At 53.1% G+C, this 24,878-nt stretch overlaps 3 protein-coding genes across 4 annotated transcripts; all 3 read right to left on the reverse strand.

Annotated features, from left to right (window-relative positions):
- Positions 1-16: 16 nt before the first annotated feature.
- PITHD1 (PITH domain containing 1) lies at positions 17-2,208 on the reverse strand. The gene is made up of 6 exons (XM_071453158.1): positions 1,987-2,208; positions 1,257-1,300; positions 1,070-1,147; positions 836-940; positions 433-541; positions 17-297 (listed from the first exon to the last, which is right to left on the reverse strand). The coding sequence occupies exons 1-6, from the start codon at positions 2,167-2,169 to the stop codon at positions 196-198; spliced, it is 621 nt and encodes a 206-aa protein (XP_071309259.1). The 5' UTR covers positions 2,170-2,208; the 3' UTR covers positions 17-195.
- Positions 2,209-2,703: 495 nt separating this feature from the next.
- Positions 2,704-17,585, reverse strand: ELOA (elongin A). Of its 2 annotated transcripts, none has more exons than XM_071453147.1 (11): positions 17,414-17,585; positions 12,423-12,479; positions 11,696-11,814; positions 9,692-10,898; positions 8,792-8,906; positions 8,296-8,448; positions 7,835-7,932; positions 7,013-7,193; positions 6,458-6,569; positions 6,061-6,212; positions 2,704-5,553 (listed from the first exon to the last, which is right to left on the reverse strand). In XM_071453147.1, the coding sequence occupies exons 1-11, from the start codon at positions 17,483-17,485 to the stop codon at positions 5,492-5,494; spliced, it is 2,328 nt and encodes a 775-aa protein (XP_071309248.1). In that variant the 5' UTR covers positions 17,486-17,585; the 3' UTR covers positions 2,704-5,491. The 2 variants fall into 2 exon arrangements, with proteins under 2 accessions (XP_071309248.1, XP_071309247.1); XM_071453146.1 differs by having other exon boundaries at positions 8,296-8,451.
- Positions 17,586-19,068: 1,483 nt separating this feature from the next.
- Positions 19,069-21,991, reverse strand: RPL11 (ribosomal protein L11). Its single transcript, XM_071453354.1, has 6 exons — positions 21,898-21,991; positions 21,374-21,524; positions 20,945-21,051; positions 20,463-20,594; positions 20,010-20,120; positions 19,069-19,144 (listed from the first exon to the last, which is right to left on the reverse strand). Exons 1-6 carry the CDS (start codon positions 21,901-21,903, stop codon positions 19,115-19,117), a joined length of 537 nt encoding a protein of 178 aa, XP_071309455.1. The 5' UTR covers positions 21,904-21,991; the 3' UTR covers positions 19,069-19,114.
- Between the last annotated feature and the right edge of the window lie 2,887 nt (positions 21,992-24,878).

Below are 24,878 nucleotides of genomic sequence, written 5' to 3' on the forward strand. Positions count from 1 at the left end.
AGGGACAGCGCACAGCTCTGCACCGCAGCGTGTTTATTGTCAGTCACAGCCAGTACCGGCCCCGCACACGGCTCGGTGGAGCCTCCAGAGCGGCCCCGCCGCCCCCGGGATGCCTCGCACCGACCGCGCCGCCGTGTCTGTCCCACAGCCGCGGAGCTGCTCCGGTGCTCCGGTCCTGCCCCGGGCGGGGTCCCGTTAGGAGATGAAGTGAGTCTGGGGGGTGATCTGTTCCAGCTTGTGGTCGGCCGGGTTCGCTGAGGCTTCGTAGTTGCAGATGGTGACTTCGTGGCGATGAGCCTGGGTGGAGACGGGACGTTTAAAATCCGGGAAAAGCAGAATTCCATGGGGAAAAGCAGAATCCCACTGGGAAAAACTGGATCCCAGAGGGAAAACAGGATCCCAGCCCCTCCCACACACTCTGCTCTCACTCACCTCCGTCCACTCCCCCTTCAGGCCTATATAAAAAATCTTGGTTGTCTCAGCTCCGAAGTTCTTTGGGAAGTGCATGGAGAGGTGGTAAACGTTGGAGAAACGGGCAATTCTGCAGGAAAACACACCCTGAGACCAGAGCTGCTGCTCCTGCAGCCCTCTCTGATCCCAGCAAGGGTTCCCTCACACCATGATGGGGGGACAGGACACCAGGATGATCCTGCACCCCAGGAATTCCTGCCCCAGGCTCTGGGATGGAAGTTTCAGAGGGCAGGACAGGGCTGGGGAGGATAAATCCTCCTGAGGGCAGCTGGGAGCTCTGCCCTGTGCTGCCCCTGCCCCAAATGTGGGCAGAGCTCCTGTGGCAGGCAGGAGCAGCCCCCAGGGCCCAGGGTTTGGCTCATACTTGGTGGGATATTCCAGCTCTCCCAGGGGATCCCGGCTCAGGCTGAAGGTCTGCTCTGGCTCCTTGGCTGTGTCATCAAAGGACATGTGAGGAATGTTCCTGAACCTGGCAGGACAGGGAGTAATTAACAGCAGGTTAATTGGATTGCATCCATTAATGCTGCCCAGCTTCTTCTCCACAGAGAAATGGATTTATTTTGTGTCCCCTGTGAGGAGGGGAGCTGGTGTTACTCACAGCCTCATCTCAGCTGGGTGTGTCCCATCATCCTCGCCCATCACAATGACTCCTTTCAACTTCACACTGCCTGTGAACCTGCTCACACACACGGACAGGGTGCTCACCCCTCTGCTCTCCAGGCAGCCCCAGGGCAGGGGAAGGAGCCCTGGCAGCAGCCAGGATGGTGCCAAGGGATGGAACTCACGGGATGTTGAAGAGCAGCTCCTCATCGTCATCGCTTTCCACGAACTGGGGACAGAGAAGAGCAGGTCAGGGCTGGCCTGGGGTGTGCAGGGGGTGGTGAGGACAGCTGGAGTTTAGGGGGCCCTGATTCTCTTGCTCAGAGAATCCCAGATGTTTAGGATTGGACGGGACTCTGGAGCTGTCCCAGTCCAACCCCTGTCTAGGCAGGGTCACCAGGTGGCACAGGGACACGTCCAGGTGGGTTTGGGATGTCCCCACAGAGGGAGACTCCAGCCCTCCCTGGGCAGCTAGTCCAGGGCTCTACCACCCTCATGGAAAGAAGTTCTTCCTCACGTTGAGGTAGAACTTGTGTTTTACTTTATGGTCCTTACTCATTGTCCTGTCCCTGAACAGAGCCTGGCACTGTCCTCTGACACCCCTTGGGGTATTTTATGGGTTTATGGGATGCCCTCTGACACCCCTTGGGGTATTTTATGGGTTGTCCTCTCAGCCTTCCCTCCTCCAGACTGACCAGGCCCAGCTCCCGCACTCTCCCCTCATCAGGGAGACGCTCCAGACCCCAAATCATCTTTGTGGCCTCCTCTGGACCCCCTCCAGCAGCTCCTCCCGTCCTGAGCGGCCCAGACCCGGACACCGCGCTCAGCTGAGCCCCCCTGGGGCCGAGCCGAGGGCAGGATCCCCTCCGTGCCCCGCTGCCCACCCCGCTCCCCGGGCCCTGCTCCCGGTCCCACCTGCGAGCGGTCCCCGCGCTCCTCCCAGGGCCGGAACACGGTGGCTCCGGAGCCCTCGCGGCGCTCGTTGAGGCACTGCAGGCGCTGCCGGTCGATGCGCAGGTAGAGCCCCCAGGCCGCGCCGCGCTCCGCCGCCTCCTCCCCGCAGCAGCGGCACCGGCCGGGCCCGTGCCCGTGCGCCATGGCCGCGCCGGCACCGCCCAGCGCGCATGCGCGACGCCCAGACACGCCCACACGGCAGCGAGGACACGCCCCTCTGTCACCGAAACCACGCCCACAGTGCGCATAGGGCACGCCCATCCCGCTGACGTCACATCATAGATTAATTGGACACGCCCTTGTACCCATAGCCGCGCCCATGTAAGCCGGTGATTGGTCCGATGTGTTATAGCCACGCCCACGTGGGCGTGATCTGGCTCTGCACGTGCTGAGCCCGTGAACCGCCCGCTGCTCCCGGGAGGGGTCCCGGGGAGGGATCCCGGTGCTCCCACCCCGCCCGGGGAATGGCGAAGCTGCTTTGCTAGAAAGGCTCCGGCCGTATTATCCGCGGGGATCGTTCCAAACAGCGCAGGAACGGAAGCAGCACCCCCGCCGGGCTACCGGGAACGGGATACCGGGAGCGGGATACCGGAGCATCACCCTCCGAGTAGCCACGGAGTTCCCCCATGGTTTGTTTAACAGTCGTTGTGAACGTGAGGAAAGAACGAGCAGGCACAGTCCAGTGGTGGGCTTTTATTGAGACATGATTCTCCTCTTTTTTCATATAACTTATCTAATTAAAATATTCATCTTAGTTACCACAAAAAAAGGAACATAGAAAATTGTATATATACACAGTTTGGGACCAAAATACAAATACGAGTCCGAGTCACTCCCCCTCCTCCTGCCCTTACTCATCCTGTATGGGGTGGGAGGGGGAAGAGGCAGCTCTGCTCCACCTTCAGCGTGTGGAGGTGCACAGAACAACCGCACAGTGTCACAGCCCGAGCCCGGGAAGGAGCACTTGGATCCCAGACTTTGCCTAGAGCGTCCCCCAGGGAAATATCCCTGCTCTGCTCCCCGCTGAGGGCCGCTGCCTGCCCCTCCTCAGGCTGGATTTAGTGCCCGGGCAAAAGGAAGGGAAGGAGGAGGGGCTGGCATGGCCCCTGTGAGAGCAGAGTGACACCAGTGTCACCTCCCCGCAGTGCCACAAACAGAACACGGACACAGCTGGCAAAGCCTGGAGCAAAGGGGGAGCTCTGAGAGGGAAGGAGCATCTCCCCAGAGCAGCAATGCTCACAGCTGAGTGTGGAGCTGTGAGATCAATTAATTGGCAGTTTAGCAGTGCCCAGAATTGTCCTTGGGCATCGTCCAGATCTTTTGCTCAAAGCTCCACCGTGTCTGAACAACACCAGGCTCTGCTTCCCTCCCCTCTGCCCCCACCCCGAGTACAGAGGAGAAATAAACAGTAGCACAACGGTCAGCAGAAGAGAATATATTGTTATCTAATTAAAAATACAGCAAAATTAAATACAGCAAAAACACAGGAGAGTAAGGAGCCATTATCTTACAGCACAACACGCACTGAAATGCTGCACGGGAACATTAAAGCATCTGGGACTGTAACAAACTTACAGCACATGAGAGTCTGAGAACATTTTTCCAAGAATTCCAAACTAAACAAAGAACACACCAAATAAACAGGAGACAGGTGTTCAGAATGGTTTGAAAGAAAGACATGTCTTTTAAAGGAGGAGGGGAAAAAAAAGGAAAGAAACAAACAACCCAACAGAAACCAGAAGCAAAACAGGGATTTTTCTAGAGCCCTCCAGGGAGGACCCTTCACAGCAAGGTTTCCCCCGGTCAGTGCACACAGACAACTCCACCGGTTTGGGATTTGGCAGCCACGGAAAGCCAACAGCAGAGCTTCTCAGGAGCTGCCAACAACAACAGCATCCACCACCAGCATCTTTTCCACCCAGGCAGCAAAGTCCTAGGGCAGCAAATATGGCTTGGAACAGGAGAATCCCTCCCCTCCCTGACCCTGTCAGACCCCAGAGCCCTCCCAGAGAGGCCTGGGGTCTCCCCAGCCCCATCCTGTGCTTGCAGCACCCCTGGGGCTCCCTTTGGGGCAGACAAAACACGAGCAGAAACCTTTCCCAAACACATCCCACAAGCAGAAACCTTCCAACAGCACAGCCCCTGGCTGTGTCCAGCCCTGGCGAGCCCAGCTGCCATCCCCACATCCCCAGCAGGGCTCTGACCTCTCCAGGGGCTCCAGGGCACCCCCTGACACCCCCATCCAGCCCCTTCTCCTTCCTGAGCTCCAGCTCCTCACACAGCAGGCACAAGGGAGCCTTTGGAACTCCTGCTCTGAAGGACACACACGTGTAACAACAGCCACATCCCCTTGCTCACTTCCCTCCAACCTCATTCAAGTGGTTTCAGGTTCAAGGACCAAAATTCTTGGATTTTTCCAAAGAAGGGACAGAGCAAAACCTACAGGGAAAAGACTTTAGGATTTAGGCACCAGCTTCCCAACTGGAAACAAATCCTTTGCAATTCCACACAGAAAACAAGACAGAAGAATTCCTTCCTGCTTCCCACTAAAAGAGGCAAACGATGCCTTCACTGGTATTTAAAAACTGGCTTCCATTGCAAAGTCCCCTATCTCTCTCCAGATAAAAAGTTAAAATCTGACTTGATGCACAGTAAAAGTTCTCCCAGATCCCTGGCAGTTCCATTCCCAGTAGCCAGCAGAAGACAACAGCAGCAGAGGAAACGTCCCCAAAGGCTCTTGGCATCCCTGCAGGACCACAAAAGCACCTGTACAGGATCTACAGCAACAGCACAGAGAGGGTCAAGAGCTCAGATTTTATTGACACACACGAGCAGGGAGAAAAGCCTCAGGGCTGGATGCATTTGCCAAAGGACTGGCAAGTGGCTGGGCCACTGGTCCTGCCTGTCCCAGAGTCTCCAGGTGAGACTTTGGGCCCAGCAGGTACCAGGTGACAGGAAAGGCTCCTGTGACACCCAGTGTCCACTCAGATGGATGCCAGCTCGAGTCACCAAGGCCGACCCCAGGGCTGGGTTGGGAGGGGAGGGACTACTGGGAGCAACATAAATAATGCAACAGGGTAGAGGGGCAAAATATTAATTAAAACAATTTTATAATTTATTAAGAGGTTAAATAATTGTAAATAAGTCTCTGGATCTTCCATTCTCAGCAGGTGCCAAGATTTCACATTTTCCTGTGTCAGGAGATTCTGTACACCCTTCTTTCGAGGGATGACAAAGCCAGAAACAGAATGCTGGGGACAGGGGGTAAAAGAGGGGGGCTTGACACTGAGAAAGGGACCAGAATAAAAGATAAAATACTGTGCCGTCATCTTGTGCAGATCAAAGCTTCTCCCAGCAGCTGCAGCCTCCAAAGAGTTCAAAGATAAGGAAGGGCTGTTTGGGTGCCTTCTCCCCCTCCAGTGCCACTCCTCCCCAAGAGAGAAAGGCCCAGCTCAGCACTGCAAACTTATCTCCGAGAGAACCTGTTTTTGAAAGCTTTGATAGTCTTTGCCATCATTGGTGCAATTTCTGCAAAAGAAAAAGAAAAACAAACCACCTCTGAATCAAACAAAAAAGCCCCCACATGAAAGGAAAAGTGATAGAGGAAGAGCTGAGAGCAATTGGAAGCTGCAGCCTGGCAGACAGGAGTGTTTGAGCGGGGCCCATCAGAGTTTTTAGGTCACAGACCTAGGAGGAGGCACTGCTTTCTGCACTGCACCAACACTGATCCCTGCTTAAACCCTCCTGAGACAGCTGCACTCCAACTCCAAACAGCTGGACAGACACAGGGCAGCAGGAGGACAGACAGAGGTTCTGCCTCACTGGCACCATCAGGACAGGCTGATCCAGTCAGCTCTGAGTGGGTGAATCAAATATTTCCCTTTGCTGCTCCTCATGCAACAAGTTTGAACAGAGAGAGGAGAGACACCAACACCAACCCTCAGGCACAGCCTGGAATTCTCCCCCAGCAGAAGCAGCTGTTTGGGCAGGAGAAGCTCTCAGAGGCCACAGGGATGTGCTGCAGGCTGTACTTACTCTTCACAGGGGGTTTCCTGGGGTCGTAGGAGGAGAAGGTGCTACCTGAAGACGGGACCGAGTGGGCGCTGCTGGTGCTGGGCCCATCGTAGGACTGCTCGTCACTGGCCCGAGCGTGGCTTTTGCTGGGTGTGTACAGGACTGGTTTTATTCTGGAACAGACACAGGACAAGCATTGCCATGAAGGATTCACTTTGAGGTGATTCTACAGATACAAGGCAGGTTTGTAACAGCAGCAGGGCTGATACAAGGTGGAACCAGCAGTGACCCCGATCTCTGCACTTCCCCAGGCGATTAGAGTTACAAGTTTCCCTGCAAAAGGAGCTCCCAGACACACAGTATCCTCTCCTGAGCTTCAAGGGGCCCTGAGCAGCAAGTGCTACAGAGAAACACTCACTTGGTCTTCTCTGGCAGAAGAGGGCCTCCAGTTCCAAACTTCTCCTGTCTCCTCCGAACGTCCCGAGGGGGCTTCGCTGCAGAGTTCACAAACGCCATCTTGGCCACTCTCCCTGCAAGAGGCCAGAGGGAAACATCACTTACATCCAGCTGGCTATAAAGGAGGCTCCTCACTGCTTGTCTTACTACTGATACTTCATCCACCTCTCCCCATTCCATCCATTCCAAAGAAATAGGGACAGTTTCCTTCCTAAGGTCTAGACCTCTCACAGTGAGAAATCAGACTGATCAGCTCAGCAATTCTCATTATGTTCACCCAAAAACCAGAAATGTTTCCCCCGACCCTGGTTCTTTTCCATGCCAGCATGGAGAAGCCACATGGAACAGGAGCCTGCTCATCCATTGCTGTAAAATCTTGAGCTGCATCAACACCATCGTGGATGAAATCAAGACACCGCTAAACCACAAAACAAGGGAGCACACAGAGCTAAGCCTGGTTAAACCTTCCAGAGAGAACTGGACTGGTTTTAACCCAGCTGGGCTCCCCCAGCCCCACCTTTGGGTTTGTTGGCGTGGGCAGAGCCGATGTTGCGCGCCAGCATGAGCAGGCGCTGCTCGCGCGCGTCGTGCAGCCGCAGGTACATCTCCCGCCACGACTCGAACTCCTCGGGCTTCTCGTTCTTGAAGTCTCGCAGGCAGTGGTTGTGCCACAGCTGATCCGTGTCCTCCACCAGCACCTGAAGCAAACCCACACAGAGCTGGGATCCCTCCTGATTGCTCATTTCCCTCAGCACCAGCTCAGTGCTGGTGGAATTCCAGCAGGGCCCATGTGCTGCAATGTAGGAATGTGTTTTCTCACAAAACTGTCTTTTGTCTCTTCAAAAAGGAAAAAGCTCAGAAGTTTCTCTCTTTGATTAGGTAAAAAGACACCTCATAGGACCTGGGGAACTTCACCTCAAACTTAAGGATGGCCAATTGGACAGGAGCCAGAAAGTCCCACCTGAGCAATTTAGGAGAAAAAGAATATAACAAATAAACTAATTGCTTTTGTGAGGTGTTTTACCAAGAACAAGAACCTCTTGCACCTGGCTCAGCTTTTTCTGTAAAGAGTTTTGCTATTTTGCCTTTTATTAAAACTTTTCTGTTTCCAACACTACCACAGAAGCCATCCTGCTGATTTTATGCCTTCTAAGGCAGCTGAGCTATCTTGGGTGTGAAATAAATCTCCAAGAGCTTATGAGACCTAGCTCAAGGAAACCTATATATCACTGCAATGCCAGGAACTCAGGACTAGCAAAAGCCAATGAAAAGAGCAATGAAAAGCTCTCATAGGTGAGGACAGCCCTGCACATCCCTTGTCCCAGGCCAAGGCACTCACATGGTTGCATTCCTCGATGCGATACAGCTGCTCCGGGGTGCACCTCTCCAACACCGGCTCCAGCACAGAGAAAGGGACACCACCCACTTCATAGATTGCTAGAGAGAAGCAAGAAGCACAGGGTATTAATTATCCTGCTCCTTCCTTGCCAAGGAAAGGGCTTGACACCTTGAAACACGGTGAAAAAACTGCAATGTTGCACAACACCATTCAGGATGAGGGGAGGAGAAAGGAACCTCAGGCACTAATATCTCCAAGTTGAGAAATATTTGTGCAAGCTCAATTTGCCATAATTCCCAGTACTTTAGCATTGCTTGAAAGCATTCTAGGTGCTGATCCCTTCAGCACCTGGGCTTCCAGTGGGATTTATCCCATATTTGTACCAGGGGAACTGCTGGGGTCTGTATCAAGTTGCCAAAATGTCAGTGCACAGTGACTCAGAGACAAGGACAGGTACTCACAGTCGATGTTGTTACTGAGGACCCTGATACACTGCTGGTACAGGGACATCATCTTTGGGAGGTAGGCAGTTTTGGAGCCAGAGTACACCTGCATTTTGGAATTTAACCGGCGGCCTGTGAAACCAGCTTCGCTCTCCTCCACTGGCGAGGACACTGCTGTGGAGGGAAACCATTGTAGTGAGGAAGGGACAGAGAAAAGAAAGAGCCTGTCCTGATAAATGGCACAGGAGCCACAAATCTGAGTCACCCAGAAGTGACCTAAAGGGCAAAGTCTTCTCCAAGTGCAGAGCAAGTTCAGGAAGGGCAAGCCCAAAGCCTGAGTCCCAAAGAAGCGTCAGTGAAGAATTTTTCTTATTTCTGATGGAGCACGTGGGAAGCAGCTGCTTTTTTATCTGAAACCTCTGCCCTTGGCAGACCCCAAAGAAAAGACCTGAACCCACCCCTGCTCTCTCCCCCAGTCTGGCTCATTGCAAACCCATTTTCCTGCCCAACATACCTTTCCTTTTTGTCTGGGAGCAGGTGATGGACTCGATGGAGGGAAGAGGACGATAATTGGCCTGGATGGGGGGCAGGGGGATGTCTGGTAACGTTGGGACCACATCTAAAATTATCTGGAAGGAGAGCATGGACATGGAATAAGAGAAGGAATACAGCAGAATGTGACATTCCACAGGGTACAAACAGCACTGAACTGTGGGGTTTTTTGCCTATTTTGAATAAGCCACTCAATGCTGTTAAGTTTGCACCAGGGAACAACCTCAGGGGGTGGCTGTCAATAGGAAGAAGCCAAAATCTGGGATCTGAATCATTCCAGAAAGAGCCATCCATGTTTTAACCTATTCAGGACAAGCAGAAGCATTTCCTTGATCTCAAACACTCATTTACCAGTTCTGCCTCTTCTCCTCTTCTGTAAAAAACTTTGCACTGGTGGAGGAGAAGAGAACCTCAGAAACTGAGGGAAACTGAAAACTTTTACATAGAGTTTTATGAAGCATTTACTAGAATGAGTGGCAAAGCAGGATTTGTAAGTTAAACCTTATAAAAAACACTTTGTGAAGAGCCAAGTGTTTCAAAGTTGAGTAAAAAGATGAAACAGTAAAGATTTTACATATTAGTCCCTATTTATACACCAAACCCTGGCACCCATGTGACAAAGGATCTGCACAGAAATATTGCTCATTTTCCAGGCTTTCACAAAAGAAGGTTTGTCTTCTGGAATGAACTGCCTTGTACTACCAGTTCTCCCAGTTCTGACCACTAAAAAAGGTCCATTTTAGAGAAGCATAAATACTTGAGAGGGGAGACATGGGAACCTCTTTAGCAGGAGATGCACTGCAAACTGGGCTGGATTCTAAGCTCACAGTATCCACAGATACTCTTTCTTACCAAACCTTACCCTCTTTGGTTTAGGAGGCTCTGGGGTTTTCTTCTCTGCCTTTTTCTCACTTGTTCTCTTGTGGCTTGGACTTTTCTGACTGGAGCTCGAGCTGTTGGTAGTGGCTTTGGATCCATTCTGTTTGCTGTGCCCTCTGTCTTTGTCCCCAGCTGACCCAGCTGAGGGTTTCACCACTTTCTTTTTCTTTTTCTGGGGCTGGTCATAGCTGAGATATGACTCAAACGACATTGTAGGTTGTTCAAACTCATCCTCTGCTTCCCCCTCCCCAGAATTTGAGGAAAACCCCACTGATTTCTTGTCCACATCGGAGATTTTGCGCTTCCCCTCCGAAGACTTTAAGCTCCCAGAACCCCCCTTTTCCTTGACCCTATTGCCTGAGTCACTCTCAGCTTTCCGTTTCTCTGAGTTAGAGCTCTCCAGGCTCTGCTTGGACTTTTCCAATTTGCTCTTCTCAGAGTCCCGATGCTTTTGCTTCTTGACGTGGTTCTCCAAAGATTCCTCCGGGTGCGGCAACGAGGGCGGCTTCTCCTTCCTGGAGGCGCCGCTTTCCCGATTCTTCTCCTTTTTGCTGCCCTCTGACGTCCTCTGCTTCTCCTTGCTGCCTGCTGCCACGGGGGATTCTCGGAGCTGCTCCTTAAAGGAAGCCTTGTGCAACCTCTCAGGGCTGAAGGCAGAGCTCCTGTCATCCCCTCTGCCATCGAGCCGCTGCTTCTTGTGCGAGGATTTGTGCTCTTTGCTCCGGCTCGCGTTCCCTTTGTCGCAGAAATCGCCGCGCTCCCGGCCTGCCCCGAGCTTCTCCTGGAAGCTGTGCCCTTTATTTGCTTTCCTAGGGAATTGTGCTGGTTCTTCCTGCTCCTCAGAGGCATAAGGGTCTGTGTCCACATCCTGAGGGCTCTCACTGGGCTCAGGGGACACAGCTTGCCCACAGTCCGAGTACTCCTGGTCTGAAGAGAGCACCGGGGAGGATCTGCCCCAACCCTTCCCCTGGTGGCTGCCATAGCTGTAAGTCTCATAGGCTCTCTCAGGCCTAGGATGCCTTTTGGACTTCTTTTCCCTATGATCTGGGCTATAGGACTGGCTGCAAGAAGGCTGGAAGGGTTCTGAGTATTCCTGATCAGCCTCCTCATCCTCCCTGAGGGAGGATTCCTGATGCCTTTTGCTTGAGCTGCTCCTCTCGTAGTCCCGGTCTTCAGAGTCCAGGTTATTTCTGAAGGGAGAAGGAACCAAAAAGAGTGAGATTAATACTGCCCAACATGAATGAAAAGAGCCATTCCCTGGACTGGAACACCCCTCATGGAAGACCAAGATTGTATTTGGTAGCTTTGTGTCAAAAATCCCACTAAATCTCTAAGGAACAGCAACAATCAGGGATTTAAAACCTGCACTTCTAGTGCAAGAATTGATGAAGCATTTTTATTAGAACTAGAGACAGAACCTAGTCTGTGCCATCACACACTCCTGGCTGTGTGATGCTGTGGGAAATGTCCCCCAGTTCAACACGTGGGAATACCAGTCCTTTAAATTCCCATTAATAACTGGGCTTTTATCACTCAAATCTGTTTGATCTCTGCTGGGTTCAACACAGCTTTGTTACTGCCACATGCCTGCTAGCAATAACTTCCAGTTTCCATAGGATTCTGGCTCATGAAAGCATTCTTTCAATTTACTTGGGCCTAGAACTTCCTGCCTTCAGAATCATAAAATGGGAAACAAGCAGATTGCATCTTTTGCTTTCTTAAAGGCACTTTTTTTGGCATCTCCTATTAATTTCCTCATCAAACTGCGAGTTCTTGAAAGCTGGCCCCAACTTCCACATGAAACTGCAGCTGTCATCATCCCAACACTCAGAGCCAGCAAAGGCAGGAAGTTTCTGCCAAAACAAGGCAAAACCCCCAGGCAGAGTTCACATATTGGTTTTACAAGTTTTTCCAGAGCCTTGGCCAGAGAGGTTTGAACTATCCACTGAGAAAACATTCCCCAAGCTCATCCATGGGGCTCACTCACCGCTCTGCCTCCTGCGCCACCGGCACCAGCTTCTTCCACCTGGCCACCAGGTCCTTGGCAAAGTCTCCCACCAGCTCATGTTTCCTCAGGCTGTTCACAGTCTTCCCAACTCCTGTCTCCTTCAGGAGAGAGCCAGGAATCCATCTTAGCAAAACAGGAATTCTCACCCCTGCTAAACTCCCTAAGGAGTCAATGAAATCAACACACTCCCCACTGCTGCGAGGGAGAAAGTTCCTAACAGCAAAGATATCACTTTTATTATGTCTTCAGCTGCTTTGTATCACTCACTCCTTGTAAATCAAATGTTAATTCTACCTTAGACAAACAGTAATTATTTGTATTAATAACCCAAGTCAGTATTTACCATGAGAGCTGGCAAGTTTGAAGACAGAAGCTATTAAAACCTGTAAGGATTAGCACTTCCTCATTTCCTGCTGATTTGTTATTGCTGGGATCTGCTCCAACTCCCTTATCCCAGTCAGGTGTTAAGCTTTTGGGAGAAGTGAGCGTGACAAACTGTCCTCCATGGCTTCCCACCTGCCCTGGCATGCTCCTTCCCCGTGCCTGGCACTTGCAGAACCTTATCACAATCACACCTGTGTCACTGGGCTGGAGCAGGTGGTTGAGACAGCACACCCTGTTCCAGGGAAAGCAGCATTTCATGGGAAACAGCCCTCCCTGACTCCACAGACATGAGGAAAAGCCCCAGAGATTTCACAGCTCTTACCACGAGAATGTCAACTGTGATGGGTAACTCTGACAGCCTCTTCAGACTCTTCAGCAGCTGTGGAGACAAGAGGAGAAGGGTGCAGAGTTGTCACACAGAACCACAGGCAGGGATTGGGGAGGAAGAAAATGCTGCACTGCCTGAGAGCTTGTTAGGAAGATGCAAGTGGCTGACAGCTGCTGTCTCGCTCCAAAAAAGCTCATGAGAAGCTGAACACGAGGGCCAACTGCAAAACAATCTCGTCTCTGCCCCAAGAACCCACCAGAAAGTCTTGTAACACACCCAAATATTAAGGTTTGCAGCTTCAGTCTGGCTTAAAGCACTGGGAACACAAAAACACAGCAAGAGGAAGAAAGGACTTGGAAGCCTCTCAGAAGGTGGTGGTGGAATCACAGCCCTTGGCAATAAAAAGGGGAAGGAAGATTTCTAGATGCTCTTAAAGACCTAAGAGGGGAACCTGTGTCTCCACAGCCAACAGGCTCTCTTCAATCAGGTGCTAAAACAACACCTGATCCCTTCCAAATTCCCTCCCTCTTGATCCACTCTTTTCTCTTCACCAAACACCAGAGAAGTGTTTTTTCCTCCACACACCCCAAGCAAGGTTCTGCCAGCATCTTCAGCTGCTCCATGGGACAGGGTGGGGCAAGGAGCCCTCTCCAAGGAGGAGCTGGAGGAGTTTGACAAGAAAAAACAGCCTCAAGCTGAAGCAGGGGAGTTTCAGGTTGGACACCAGGAGAAAGCCCTTCAGGAAAGGGTAGCCAGGCATGGGAATGGACTGCCCAGGGAGGTGGTGGAGTCACCATGCCTGGAGGTGTTGAAGGATTGACCAGACACGGGGCTCTGGGCTGGCTGACAAGGTGGGGATCAGTCACAGCTTGGACCCAATGATCCTGGAGGTCCTTTCCAACCCTAATGATTGTGGGATTCTAAGTGAAGGGGCTGTTCCTGTACCTGTGCCAGCCAGGTGCTTTGGGACATGGCCTCACCACGATGCCTGTTGGCTCTGTAGCTACAGTACATGGTAGAACACATCTGACAGCACTGTTGCCCCTCACATCATTTCCCACAGCTCAGCTATAGCCACAGTCCAGCCTCATCAGCATTCCCATTATTATAGCCCCTATACAGCCCAGGCTGTGCTCAGCACTCCTATGCTATATGCCATACAAAGGGCTGCCCCTGATCCAGAAGATCTTCTCTTTAAAGCACTGTGCTCGTGCTCAAATCAGCACTGTCAGCCTGAGCTGACACCCAGGCACCCCCACAGCCACCCTGCAAGGACCAGACAGGTTTGCAGGTCTCCTTCCTCTGGAGGGAAATGAGTTCCTTGAACCTGTTTGAGGAGGGTTCTTGCTTTCAGAGAGGAAACACTCCTCGACACCCAGAGAAGGGTTCCACTGACATAAGCAAAACCACAACTTCTGCTCACTAGAAACCACTCCTTTATATTTAGGACCTAATAACTGTGACAGAAGGTTTCGGTTTTCTTGGTTTAGAAGAGTGAAACACTGATACCAAGAGTGGCTGCTGTTGCCTTGCCAGCACAGCTGCTCAACAAGTGCACTGGCAACTGAAGCCACCAAAGCAAAGGCAGCAGAGACAGAGCCCAACTCTGCTGCCTCTCCTCGGGCTGCCTGCCACAGTTCAGGGGTCAGGATCCCTCTGGGAAGGCCAAAATCCTTCTGGGATTGGTAATAAAGGAGTTTGGACTTGTGTGCACAAAGGGGACAGGAAGGGAAATAAGGATGGATTTTTGTACTAGATAGAAAAAGAGTAAACCAGGACAATATTAAAGCAACAGCATCTCTGTGAGTAATTAAATTCATAGAAAAGTTTCTTCAGAGCTTACAAAATCCCACTGTGAGAGTAAGAACCAAAGGAGAACTCATTCTGATGTCCCTAAATATTTTCTAGCTACACCCCAGTGTAGCATCTCCCACAGTTCTGTTTGCTCTTTAGTTATTTGCTGCCTTCAGGGCTGAATTCCAGGAAGAGAAGTGCTGCTCTCAATGGGAATGCTGTTCTCAGTGTGGTTGCAGACCAGGAGAGGCACACACTTGATCCAGAACACGTCTCACCAGGAGCTGAGTTATTCCACAGCCACTGCAGTCAGCTCCTCCATGGAACACAGGTCCTTGTGCATGAGATGCACCAAGTGAGACAACTTGGATGCAGTGAGGCTTAAAAACTCGTACTAAACTTCATTTCCTTTGGAAACAAGCTGATGGAGTTCATCCCACTGAAGCTTACAGGGACATCAGGAGGAATTTTGGACAACAGGAGGAATTTCTTCGCAGAAAGGTGGTCAGGCATTGGAGGGAGGTGGTGGAGTCCCCATCCCTGGATGTGTTCAAGAAACAACTCAGTGTGGAACTCGGTTGATATGGAAGGGTTCCATCAAAGGTTGGACTTGATCCTGGAGGTCTTTTCCCACCTGTAACAATCCTGGGATTCTAAATCTGGCAGCTCATCTTGGGAATAACCAAGATCATACAAATCCTGCGAGGAAAAGGTGACCAGGTGGGAGACAGAAAACACCAGGCTCATGTCTTGTGAGACACACACGACAAAGCTCTTCTAAAACACCCCAGAACAGGGCAGGGCTTCAGTCAATCAAGACACAACCCATAAAACTGAGCTCCAGCTCCAATCAAGTCCTGTTGAACATGGGTGGATCGTTTTCTTTCCCTGAAAGAAGGCAGCCAGACCGTTACGACACTACAAACACACTCTAATATCAAATTGCTCCAGCACAGCCTGGCCTCCATGAAGATGCTCTTGTTCATGTTTTCCTTCTCCTCTTTCTTCCCATAGCCCTGGAGCAGAACTTGTACCTCCTCTGCTGGAAAAAAAGGACATTTTCCAAACCATGACAGCACTGTCCAAGATTTCACTCGCACTGTTCTGTGCCAGCAGCCAAATTTTTACCCAAAACCAGGAATAACAACACTTTACACCTTTCAGCAAGGCAGTGAGTTGTGCATGATACTGGGCAAATATTATTCTTTCACATTCCTGATAAAATATTTTGAAAGGATCAGGCGAGAAACGTGAGGACTGGAAATGGTGTAAGGGTGGGCAGCACCCAGGGATGCTGTGGATTTGTCCTGCTGATGGGGTAAAATTTCTTCAACAGGAAGGTCCTGACAAGATCCATCAAGACAATGCAATGGCAACTAAATTCAGGCTTTAAACCACTAATGATTCTGAGGATATGGTTGGAAAAGTATCAGAAATAAAGAATATAGGTCACAGGGCCTTTCTGCTGCAGAAGAAAAGAGCTTTTCAAGTCATTACCCTGCTTTACCTTCTCTGCCTGCCCTTGCAAAACCGCCCAGGATCAACAGAGCAAGAAACGACTTCACACCACGAGGTCACTGCAGAAAGAGTCGGGCTGTGCAAACACTGCCCGGGGCTTGCAGTGCTCCAGAAACACTCCAGCACTTCTTGCCCCGAGCTCACACAAGGGGCTGGGAACAGTAGAGCTAATTCTCTGAGCACAGAGTGCTGAAACAATATTACAAGTCTTGCCCATGATCTCAGGAAGCTCAGACCCCCTGGATCTGCCTCCTTGGCAGGCCCTCAGCTCCATTTGGGGCTCCACCAGTTAAACCCTGCTCTGGTCCTGGCTGAGAGGGTGAGAAGAGGAACCAGATCCCATTGCATCACCCCCAGCCATGCTGGAGCTCTTGCAGGGGCTCCCATTTCAAAGGGTCAGCACTCCAGCATCCTCTCCTCCTCCTGGGTGGTGGGAGATCTCGGGAAGCGAGTTCTGCAGGTGTTTGTTTCGGTGAAACAGAGTCAGCCCAGCACGGAGCAGCTGCACAGCCCTGCCTGCCTCCTCTTTCACCTGAATTACACAAAACGTGAACCCGACACGTGTGAATACTCCCAGCAGATGCTCCCCCTTTCAAACAGGAGAATGGAGTAACAGCACTCCCGAGTTCAACCAGAATTCCAAATCTCACTAGAAAAACCAGCTCTGGTGGCCGGCAGGACAGTCGCTGTCACCAGCCGAATGTCACCGAGCACAGCGAGGCCGAGGCAGGTCGGGGCAGCACCGCAGCTGCTGCGGGCAGAGCATTTTGGCAGCGGGCACATTCCCTCGTGGAGAGGGGCGAGAGGAGCCAAGCGAGTCCCCCAAGGCCAGAGGGAACGGAGGCGACAGGAGGGGGAGCCCCGGCCCCCAGCCCCGCGGCGGTGCCTCCCTGCGTGGGCTCACAGGCGCCGCGGCTCTGCCACCCAACACGTCACCGGGACAAGGCTCTTCCGGAGAGTTCTCCCTCCGCTGCCCAGCCGGGCCCCGGCCCGGCCACCGGGCACCCCTAAAGGGACCCCGGCACGCTACTGCCAGGGGAGACCCCAAAAGGGAAACCCCAAAAGGGACCCCTGCCTGCCACTGCCACGGGGCACCCCAAAAGGGAGACCCCAAAAGGGAAACCCCAAAAGGGACCCCTGCCTGCCACTGCCACGGGGCACCCCAAAAGGGAGACTCCAAAAGGGAAACCCCAAAAGGAAGACCCCAAAAAGGACCCCGGCCCGTCACTGCCAAGGGACACTCCAAAAAGGAGACCCCAAAAGGGACCCCGCTCGTCACTGCCAGGGGAGACCCCAAAAGGGATCCATGCCTGCCACTGCCAAGGGAGACCCCAAAGGGACCCGTGCCCGCCACTGCCACGGGGGGACCCGCCACGAGACCCCTGCCACCACCCCAAGGCTGCCGCGGGGGTACCCTAAAAAGGGACGCCCGCCCACCGCTGCCACGGGGGCACCCCACAAACGACACCGGCCCGCCGCCACGGGACCCCCAAGGCCCGCGAGCCGGGGACGAGCCCCGGGCAGCCCGCACGTCTCAGTCCACGCAGCGCGGCCCCGGCCGGGCACGGAGCTGCCCGCAGGGAAAGCCCCGGCGGAGGGAGGCCCTGCCCCGCGCACTCCCGAACCCCGTCCCCACCGCTGGCACCCCGGCGGGCTGAGGCAGCCCCCATCACCTTCTTGGGCTCGGCGCTGCCCGCCAGCCGCGCCTGGAGCCGGCCCACAACTTCCAGCACTGACTCCGCCATTTTTACTGCTGGAGAGCCGGCGGCGGCGGAAGCGGCTTCAGCGGCCGCCGGGCCCACGGCGCTGCCCCACCGCCGCCGCCATCTTGGCTGCGGGCAGGAAGCGGAAGCGGCGCCGCGCGGCCTCGGCCATGGCGGGTGAGGGCAGAGGGCGGCGGGCGCCATGTTGGGGGCTGGCAGCGGCGCCATCTTGAGTGCTGGCAGCGCCGCGCTGAGGGGAGCGCGGCCCCGCGGCAATGCCGGCTCTGCCCTCAGGAGGGGCTGCCACAATCCCGGAGGAGCTGCGGTTCTGGAGAAGTCCCAGCTCAACCCCTGCCCAGGCAGGGTCACCAGGTGGCACAGGGACACGTCCAGGTGGGTTTGGGATGTCCCCACAGAGGGAGACTCCAGCCCTTCCTGGGCAGCTGTTCCAGGGCTCGGCCACTCTCATGGAAAGAAGTTCTTCCTCATGTTGAGGTGGAACTCGTTGTTTTATTTTATGGCCATTGCTCCTCATCCTGTCCCTGAACAGAGCCTGGTACTGTCCTCTGACACACCTTGGGGATATTTTATGTGTTTATGGAGTCCTCGCTCAACATTCCCTTCTCCAGCCTGACCAGGCCCAGCTCCCATAGACTGTTCATCAAGGAGATTCTCCAGTCCTTTAATCATCTTTGTTCCCTCTTTTAGACCCACTCCAGCAGCTCCTCGTCTTTATTGACCTGAGGAGCGCAGAACTGGACGTATTTTTTCCCAGACCCAATGTCACTTCACACCTATTCCTGTTGCCTCCCAATGGCTGCTTTTCTTTGGGATGGTTGGCAGCTGTCTCAGCTGAGTCTGGACCTGAGTCCAGCCCTTTCCAGGTCTCAGTGTGGATCTGAGTCCAGCCCCTTCTGTGCCCCTGGGACTCAGTGAGGGTGGCTGAGCTCACAGCACCCCAAAAGGCTGCTGGAAGTGTAGAAGTGATAAGAGCACTCAACTGGCTGGGAGGAGGATGTTGTATGGGGAAAGCTGAGGGTTTCTGTGCCTTGTGCCTCAACCTGCAAATCCTGGTGTTAGGCACAGCTTCCCCCTGCACAAACCTGTCTGAGAGCAAGGTAAGAGCAGCCCCAGCCTGTGTGTGAGTCACAGAGAGCCAGGACACACCTGGCAGCACTAGCAGAGACCTTGTGTGGGGCTGGGAGCTGCTGAATAATGGAAAATGGGGGAAAAGCCTTTGTTGTTTTCTAAAACGGGGCTGAAGGAATTATTAGCAGCAATGGAGTGCCTGGAGCAGCAGTGCCCAGGTATTTTACAGGCTGGCTGGGAGTTGGCTGTGACTGAACCCACCTGCAGGAAGGACACCAAGCTCAGGGGTGTGGGACAGCTGGCTAAGGAGGCACACTGATGTTTGGGATCACTGCAAACTTTGGGAGCTAGGAAATTGTCCCCTGAGCTGCCTCCATCTCAAAGCTGAAGCAAGGAATGCAGACACAGAAGAAATACAAAAGAGTGTTTCTCCCCAGGCTGCAGCACTGGATTGCAGCAGGGATTGGAATATACAAAAAGGGAAAAAAGAAGGACCCTCACTCCCACCAGCTTCCCCACAAAATTCACAACACAAGTTAGGGGTTAGAAAAATTTATTTACTTCTCTGGCAACAGGAACTGCTCATTTACCAGGAAGGATGATGCCATCATACTGTGAGGGGAAAAAATAAAAACAAAGAACCAAGTGAGAAATCACCATCAGGTAAAAGTACAGTGCTGCTGTGCAGAAAACCTGAATCACCAGAGTCATTCCAAGCCAACATGGACATGGCAGAGCAGTTTTCCTGCAGCCAGCTGCCTCTGTGCTGTGCTGCAATGTCCAAGGGGCTGTGCTCAAATAAAATCCCTGGAACAAGCAGCCACACCCTCCACGGGCTGGTCTGAGCAGCCCAAAATCTGGGCCCTGAGGGCAACTGTGCCACATTAACACAACCAGGCAGGATGGGGGAAAACAAGAATTCAGCAAGATCAGGCAGAGACCTCCCTGCACAGGGTGTGACCTGTGTGGGTCAGGCAGACTCCACACTTTTTATTAAAAACAAAAACCTAAGAAACTATCAGCAGTCCCCAGCTCTGAGATTTCCAACCCAGCTTTCAGCAGCTCCCATTCATTATATGGACAGATAATCCCAAAATTTTGTTTTATTTGTGGATGTCTCCATCCTCCAAGTGTGACAGCTGAGCCTGGAGCTGTGTCAGACCAACACATCCTAACCCTGCCTCCTCACTCATGATCCCCAAACTCCAAAAACTCTGGGAGCCATTTACACAAGAGCTGGTCATTCCTCCCAGCTCTCCTGCCAAGAGCTGTTCTCTCAGTTCAGCACACCCAAAAAAAGCACAAATGTTTCTATTCAGTAGCAGCAGCTTCTACTGCTCTGGGACAGCAAAATCCACATTTCAGCACTCATCAAGATGTGACCAGTGATTTGCTCCAGACTTTCCAGGAGGCATTCTGCTGCTCCTTGGATACTCCAGGGATACTCCAGGGATACAAACTGGAGATGGGACTGTACCTTCTGCTGGAACCAGCGCATGGCCTCCTCCTTCCCAATCCTGTGCTTGGCCCCGATGTTGCCAGTCCTGCGTTTCTTGTCAGCAATGCTGAAACCCGGCCTGCCCAGCACCTGCAGGACAAAGCCAACAGCACTGCTTCATCCTGGCACCTTCTGTTTCCCTAAACTAAATTCCAGTTTTCCAGGAGGGAAGCCTGGAGTTTCCTCATCAGTGATGCCTTGCTGCCATTTCTGTGTCATCCCAGGAGTTGCTGTCACAGCAACAGGATTTGCTTCTGAAGAAATTTTGTGAGATTTGTCATAAATCAGGGATTTTATGGCAGCTCTGGGAATCTCAGATTAGAAAAATGTCAGCAAAACCCAAATTTATCTTCCAGCAAGTCCATGGGAGCCAGCTCATTCCAGGCTCCTTCTGGAACCTTCCCACAAGGCCAGCAAAGAGGGAATACTCACCACGTAGAAATCCAGGCCGTAGATCCCGATACTGGGATCGTATTTAATGCCCAGATCAATGTGTTCCTGGATCCCAAAGCCAAAGTTCCCCGTGTCTGAGAAGTTGTTTTTCCTCAACTCGTATTCTCGCACCTGAAACGTTGGTTCTTGGTTGTTATTTTGTTCCTGACTGGAAGCAGAATTAAAACTCCTGCCCACTGCTACCAGACCCCCAACTCGCTCACAAGCTATTGAGTCTTTATCCCAAAAATTTTACTTCCAAATCCCAGCAGCAAAGACAAAAACCAAAAGAAATCAGCTGCTGCACCAATTAGTTCTTAAATAAGGCTGAAACAGCACTCAGATAAACAGTGTGAACACTTCATGCCGTGTATCTGACCTGTGCCTAAAACAGGTACAACACTTCAGAGCACACACCCCTTCAGTCAGAAAGGGAAAGTTCTGTGATTTCACAAAGCAAAGATCCAGCCCAAAATCCTCACCTTCAACCCCTTCTCCAGAATCTCCTCTGCTTTGGCCCCGCGAACCGTGCAGTGAACAGCGATTTTCTCGTTTCTCCTGATCCCGAAGGACCTCACCGTGTACCGGGCTGTGGGCAGCAACAGTTACACTGAGGGGACAGCCAGAGAATTCCCACCCGGGGGATGCGGAGCTTCTCAACACCCAATAAATTCAAGGGAATCACAAAGAACCGACGCAGCCCCACACTTAGTGTTAAGGGATATTGGCAAAGCAGCAGCCTGAGGTTGGAGACAGAACTAAAACGCACAAACGCGCACGAATCCCTGAATATTGAAGCCCCCCAATTCTCCAGCAGCTCTCCCGACACAAGGAGCCCTTTCCTGGGAAAGGACAGGGGAAAGGACAAAAACACCCGAGGGAACAGCCAGGGCTCCTGGGCAGGCGCTCACCTTTGGAGAACACGGGGGTCTGCCCCGTGAGCTGCTCCAGCACCTTGGCGGCGCGGGTGAGCCGATCCCCGCTCTCCCCGACGCAGATGTTGAGGCAGAGTTTGCGGATCCGCAGCTCCCGCATCGGGTTCTCCTTCTCACCCTGGTCTTGCTGCGGAGAGACCACACCGGGGGTAACCGGGGCTGCCCTGACCGCGGCCCGCCGCCCGCCCCGGCAGCCCCAGCACGCTCCGCCGGGAGTCCGCGGAAAGGTTTCCACGGGCGACCACCGCGCCCCGCTCCCCGCCGGGCCCGAACTCCGGCACCGCGGCCCCTTCTGGAGCGCCGCCGCCACTGGGCGGGCCGCGGCCTGTCACGGCAGCCGCCCCAGCGGCTCCTCCGCGCCCATCCCGCCCCCGCGCCGCTCCCGTCGGCCTTCCCCGCTCCCGCCCGCACGGGCCGCGGCCGGGCGAGCCTCTCCGAGCGCGGATGGCGGCGGATGGAGACGGCCCGGCCCGGTCCCGGCCCGCGGCTCCGGCACTCACCGCCATGATGGAGGCGGGGAAGAGGCAGGCGGGGCGCGGCCGCGGGGAATTGTGGGAGCGCGCGGGGCGGCGGCGCCCCCTGGCGGGCGGAGGGCCGGGTTGCCATGGCAACTGCCGTTAATTAATGCTCATTATTGAAAACAAAGCCAAATACGGTAATTACGGTAAATATTGACAGTAATTACAATTAACCGAGAGAGGAAAAAAACAACCCGAACATGCGATGGGCAATGCAGTTGTTCACCGCGCTCTGGTTGATGCCCAGAACTCTTCCTGAACCCCAATTTCTATGCTGGGAATGACTTTCCCTCTGTGGGATATTCCTTTGTGATCAGCTGTCCCAGCTACACTCCCTCTCGGGTTCTTTTGGGAACCCCCTCACTGGCACAGCATGAAACCAAAAAAATAGAAAAGAAGAAATAAGAGTTCTTGACTTAGGATAGACATGACTTAGCGAAAATCCAAACCAAAGTTCATTCTTCCTTGGAGCAAGGATCAGGGGAAGTCAGGCTCAGATCTCCAGAGCAGTTATAGTTTAATACCATTTAATTCATTGGCTGTTCTCACCCAAAATAAAATCCCCAGCAGCAGCTTTGGTGGGAGATGCTGCACCCAATATTGGAGCAGCTCTCAGCGAGTGTGGTTATCAGAGCCTCTCACACCCTCACAGCCCCAAATTCCTTGAACCAGACCGGGAACGCAGTCCAGTTTCACTTCAGTCTTTCACGAAAGTGCTGGTGGGTTTCAAGAGCTCAGTCTGGGATCTGGATCCTCTTTTTGTACCACTTGGGAGGCCAGCAGCCCATTCCCTGCTGCACTCAGCTTCACTCACACCACTTTGGAGTCCAAGCTTCTCATCAGTGGCCACATCCTGAGCAGAAAATGCCTTCAATGAGGCTCACACTCAGTGAGGATGGCAGCAGCTCAGGGCTTTCCCTGTTTATCCCCTTTCCCTGCCTCCCCAAGGCCGTGCTCAGGGCTGCCAGCCCAAGCTCTGTAATGCCATCAATTATTTTTTGCCTCAGTTGCTTTTAAGCGGGGATGAAGGATAAATGAATAATCAGCTTGTCTCATTAAGGAGAGAAAAAAAAGCGTCAGGAGTCTCGGTGCAGAGGGTGTGAAAAGCCTCTGGTTAAAAAGTAACATTGCTGCTTCATTATGGATTTCCTTCATCCAGGAACAGCTCTGCTGGAAATAGCTGCAGGCTGGGCTGGCTTCCAGCTCCCAGCAATCCATGGATCCAATGGATTCCAGAAATCCAGGACCAGTTCCTGTGGGATGTGGCTGTGCTGCAGGGCTGCTCCCCACGGGCACAGGGGGCTGGGGGTGCTGTGCTGTGCCCCCTCCCCTCTCCACAGCAGGGCTCTCCTTTGCCCAGCAGGGATGGTCTGGCTGTGGCCAAGAGCAAAGAAGCTGAGTGTCACGATAGGACAGGAAAGAACACAAGCACACACTGCTGCTCTCAAGGTGAAGAAAAGGGAAGTTTATTTCCTGACTCCAACATTTATGGTTTTCCAAAAGCGACAGTGGATTGGAGGGTGACAGTGCCAGCTCTCCAATGGACAAACCAACAGTCCTTCAGATTTCTCCTCCTCCATAAAAGAATGCAAAACAATCAGTTATTTACAGAAAGTGTGTGAGAAAGTTTGTTACAAAATGTCAACATCGGAAGGCTTAGAAAACCTTAAAAAATCAGGGCGACAGCTGAGGGCTGCAGAGAGGGAGGAGGAATTGTTCCAGCCACTCTGGGGATGCTGGGGGACAGCACGGAGCTCAGGGTGTCACCCTTCCCTTTGTCTCTGTGTGACCACCCTGTGGTGTGAGCTCATCCCATCCTCTGCTCCTGACTCCTGCCAGCAGCAAAGAGCTTTGCTGGACTCCAGACACGGAGAATCAGAGAATTATGGGGTACTTCAGGTTGGAAGGGACCTGAAAGCCCCTCCAGTGCCACCCCTGCCACGGCAGGGACACTTTCCACTGTCCCAGGCTGCTCCAAGCTCCATCCAGCCTGGCCTTGGGCACTGCCAGGGATCCAGGGGCTGCTCTGGGCACCTCTGCCAGGGCTTTGCACCCTCACAGGGAAGAATTGCCACATCCTCTCTTGCTGCAGAGACATTTCCTCCCTTGGCAGTTCTCTGCTAGATTCAGGAAGCTTTCTGTGCCTGGCACAGAGCTTCCCACTCACCACCCCCTCGACCCTCTCCCCATCTCCAGATCCATCCAGATGGGTCCCACAGGGAGCTCTTCCTGCTCTGAGTCATCCCTGTCCCCAGAATAGTCCCGAGCTCTGCTTTGCCAGGTGCCACCACACATTTTCTCTGCGAGAGGGTGTGGGCTCCGTGTCTTGATTCTCTGCAAAGAAAGGAATTTTCTTCTTTCATTGCTGAGAGCAGGTTTGGGTTTATCCAGGGTTGTGCTGCTGGTTTCTGGCCCCAAGTTTTCACCTGGCTGATGAGAAATCCAGCTGCAGGGCAGCACTGCTCCTGCCACTGTGCCAAAGGAGTTTGTGAGTCCCAGCAGGACAGAGAGAGAGAGCAGAGACTTCCTGAGCGAGACAGGGAGAAAACTGTCACAGGGAGGGAGAGGAGTGGGTGCTTCCTGTCCCTTCCCTCACTGCAGGAACGCTGCCTGGGGCGCTGAGCAATGTACCTGCCGGAATGGGGGGGGATTTTAAGGCTTTATTTCACCCCTTAACTTCCAATGCCAGCAGAAGAAAGGGGAGAGCAGGAATTGCAGAGGGACTGCAGGAATTGCTCGTGGGACAGGAAAATGGAAGGACACAGAGCCAGAGAGGGCAGAGATGTGCGATATCCACGTGTTTGGTGTTGATGCCTGCCCCTGGCACGCTGATTATTGCCAAGGCCACTTGAGAAGGACCAAAACAACCGCGGGACCGCAGCCAAGGCACCAGGGAGGGGCTGGGAGCAGCATCCCCCGGGAGGAAACGGGAAGTGCTTTACAGCAGTGTGCTGGAAGGGCTG

Source organism: Agelaius tricolor, unplaced genomic scaffold (genome assembly GCF_023055355.1).
Source record: "Agelaius tricolor isolate 1412-34295 unplaced genomic scaffold, bAgeTri1.0.p SCAF_36, whole genome shotgun sequence".
NCBI lineage: Eukaryota > Metazoa > Chordata > Aves > Passeriformes > Icteridae > Agelaius > Agelaius tricolor.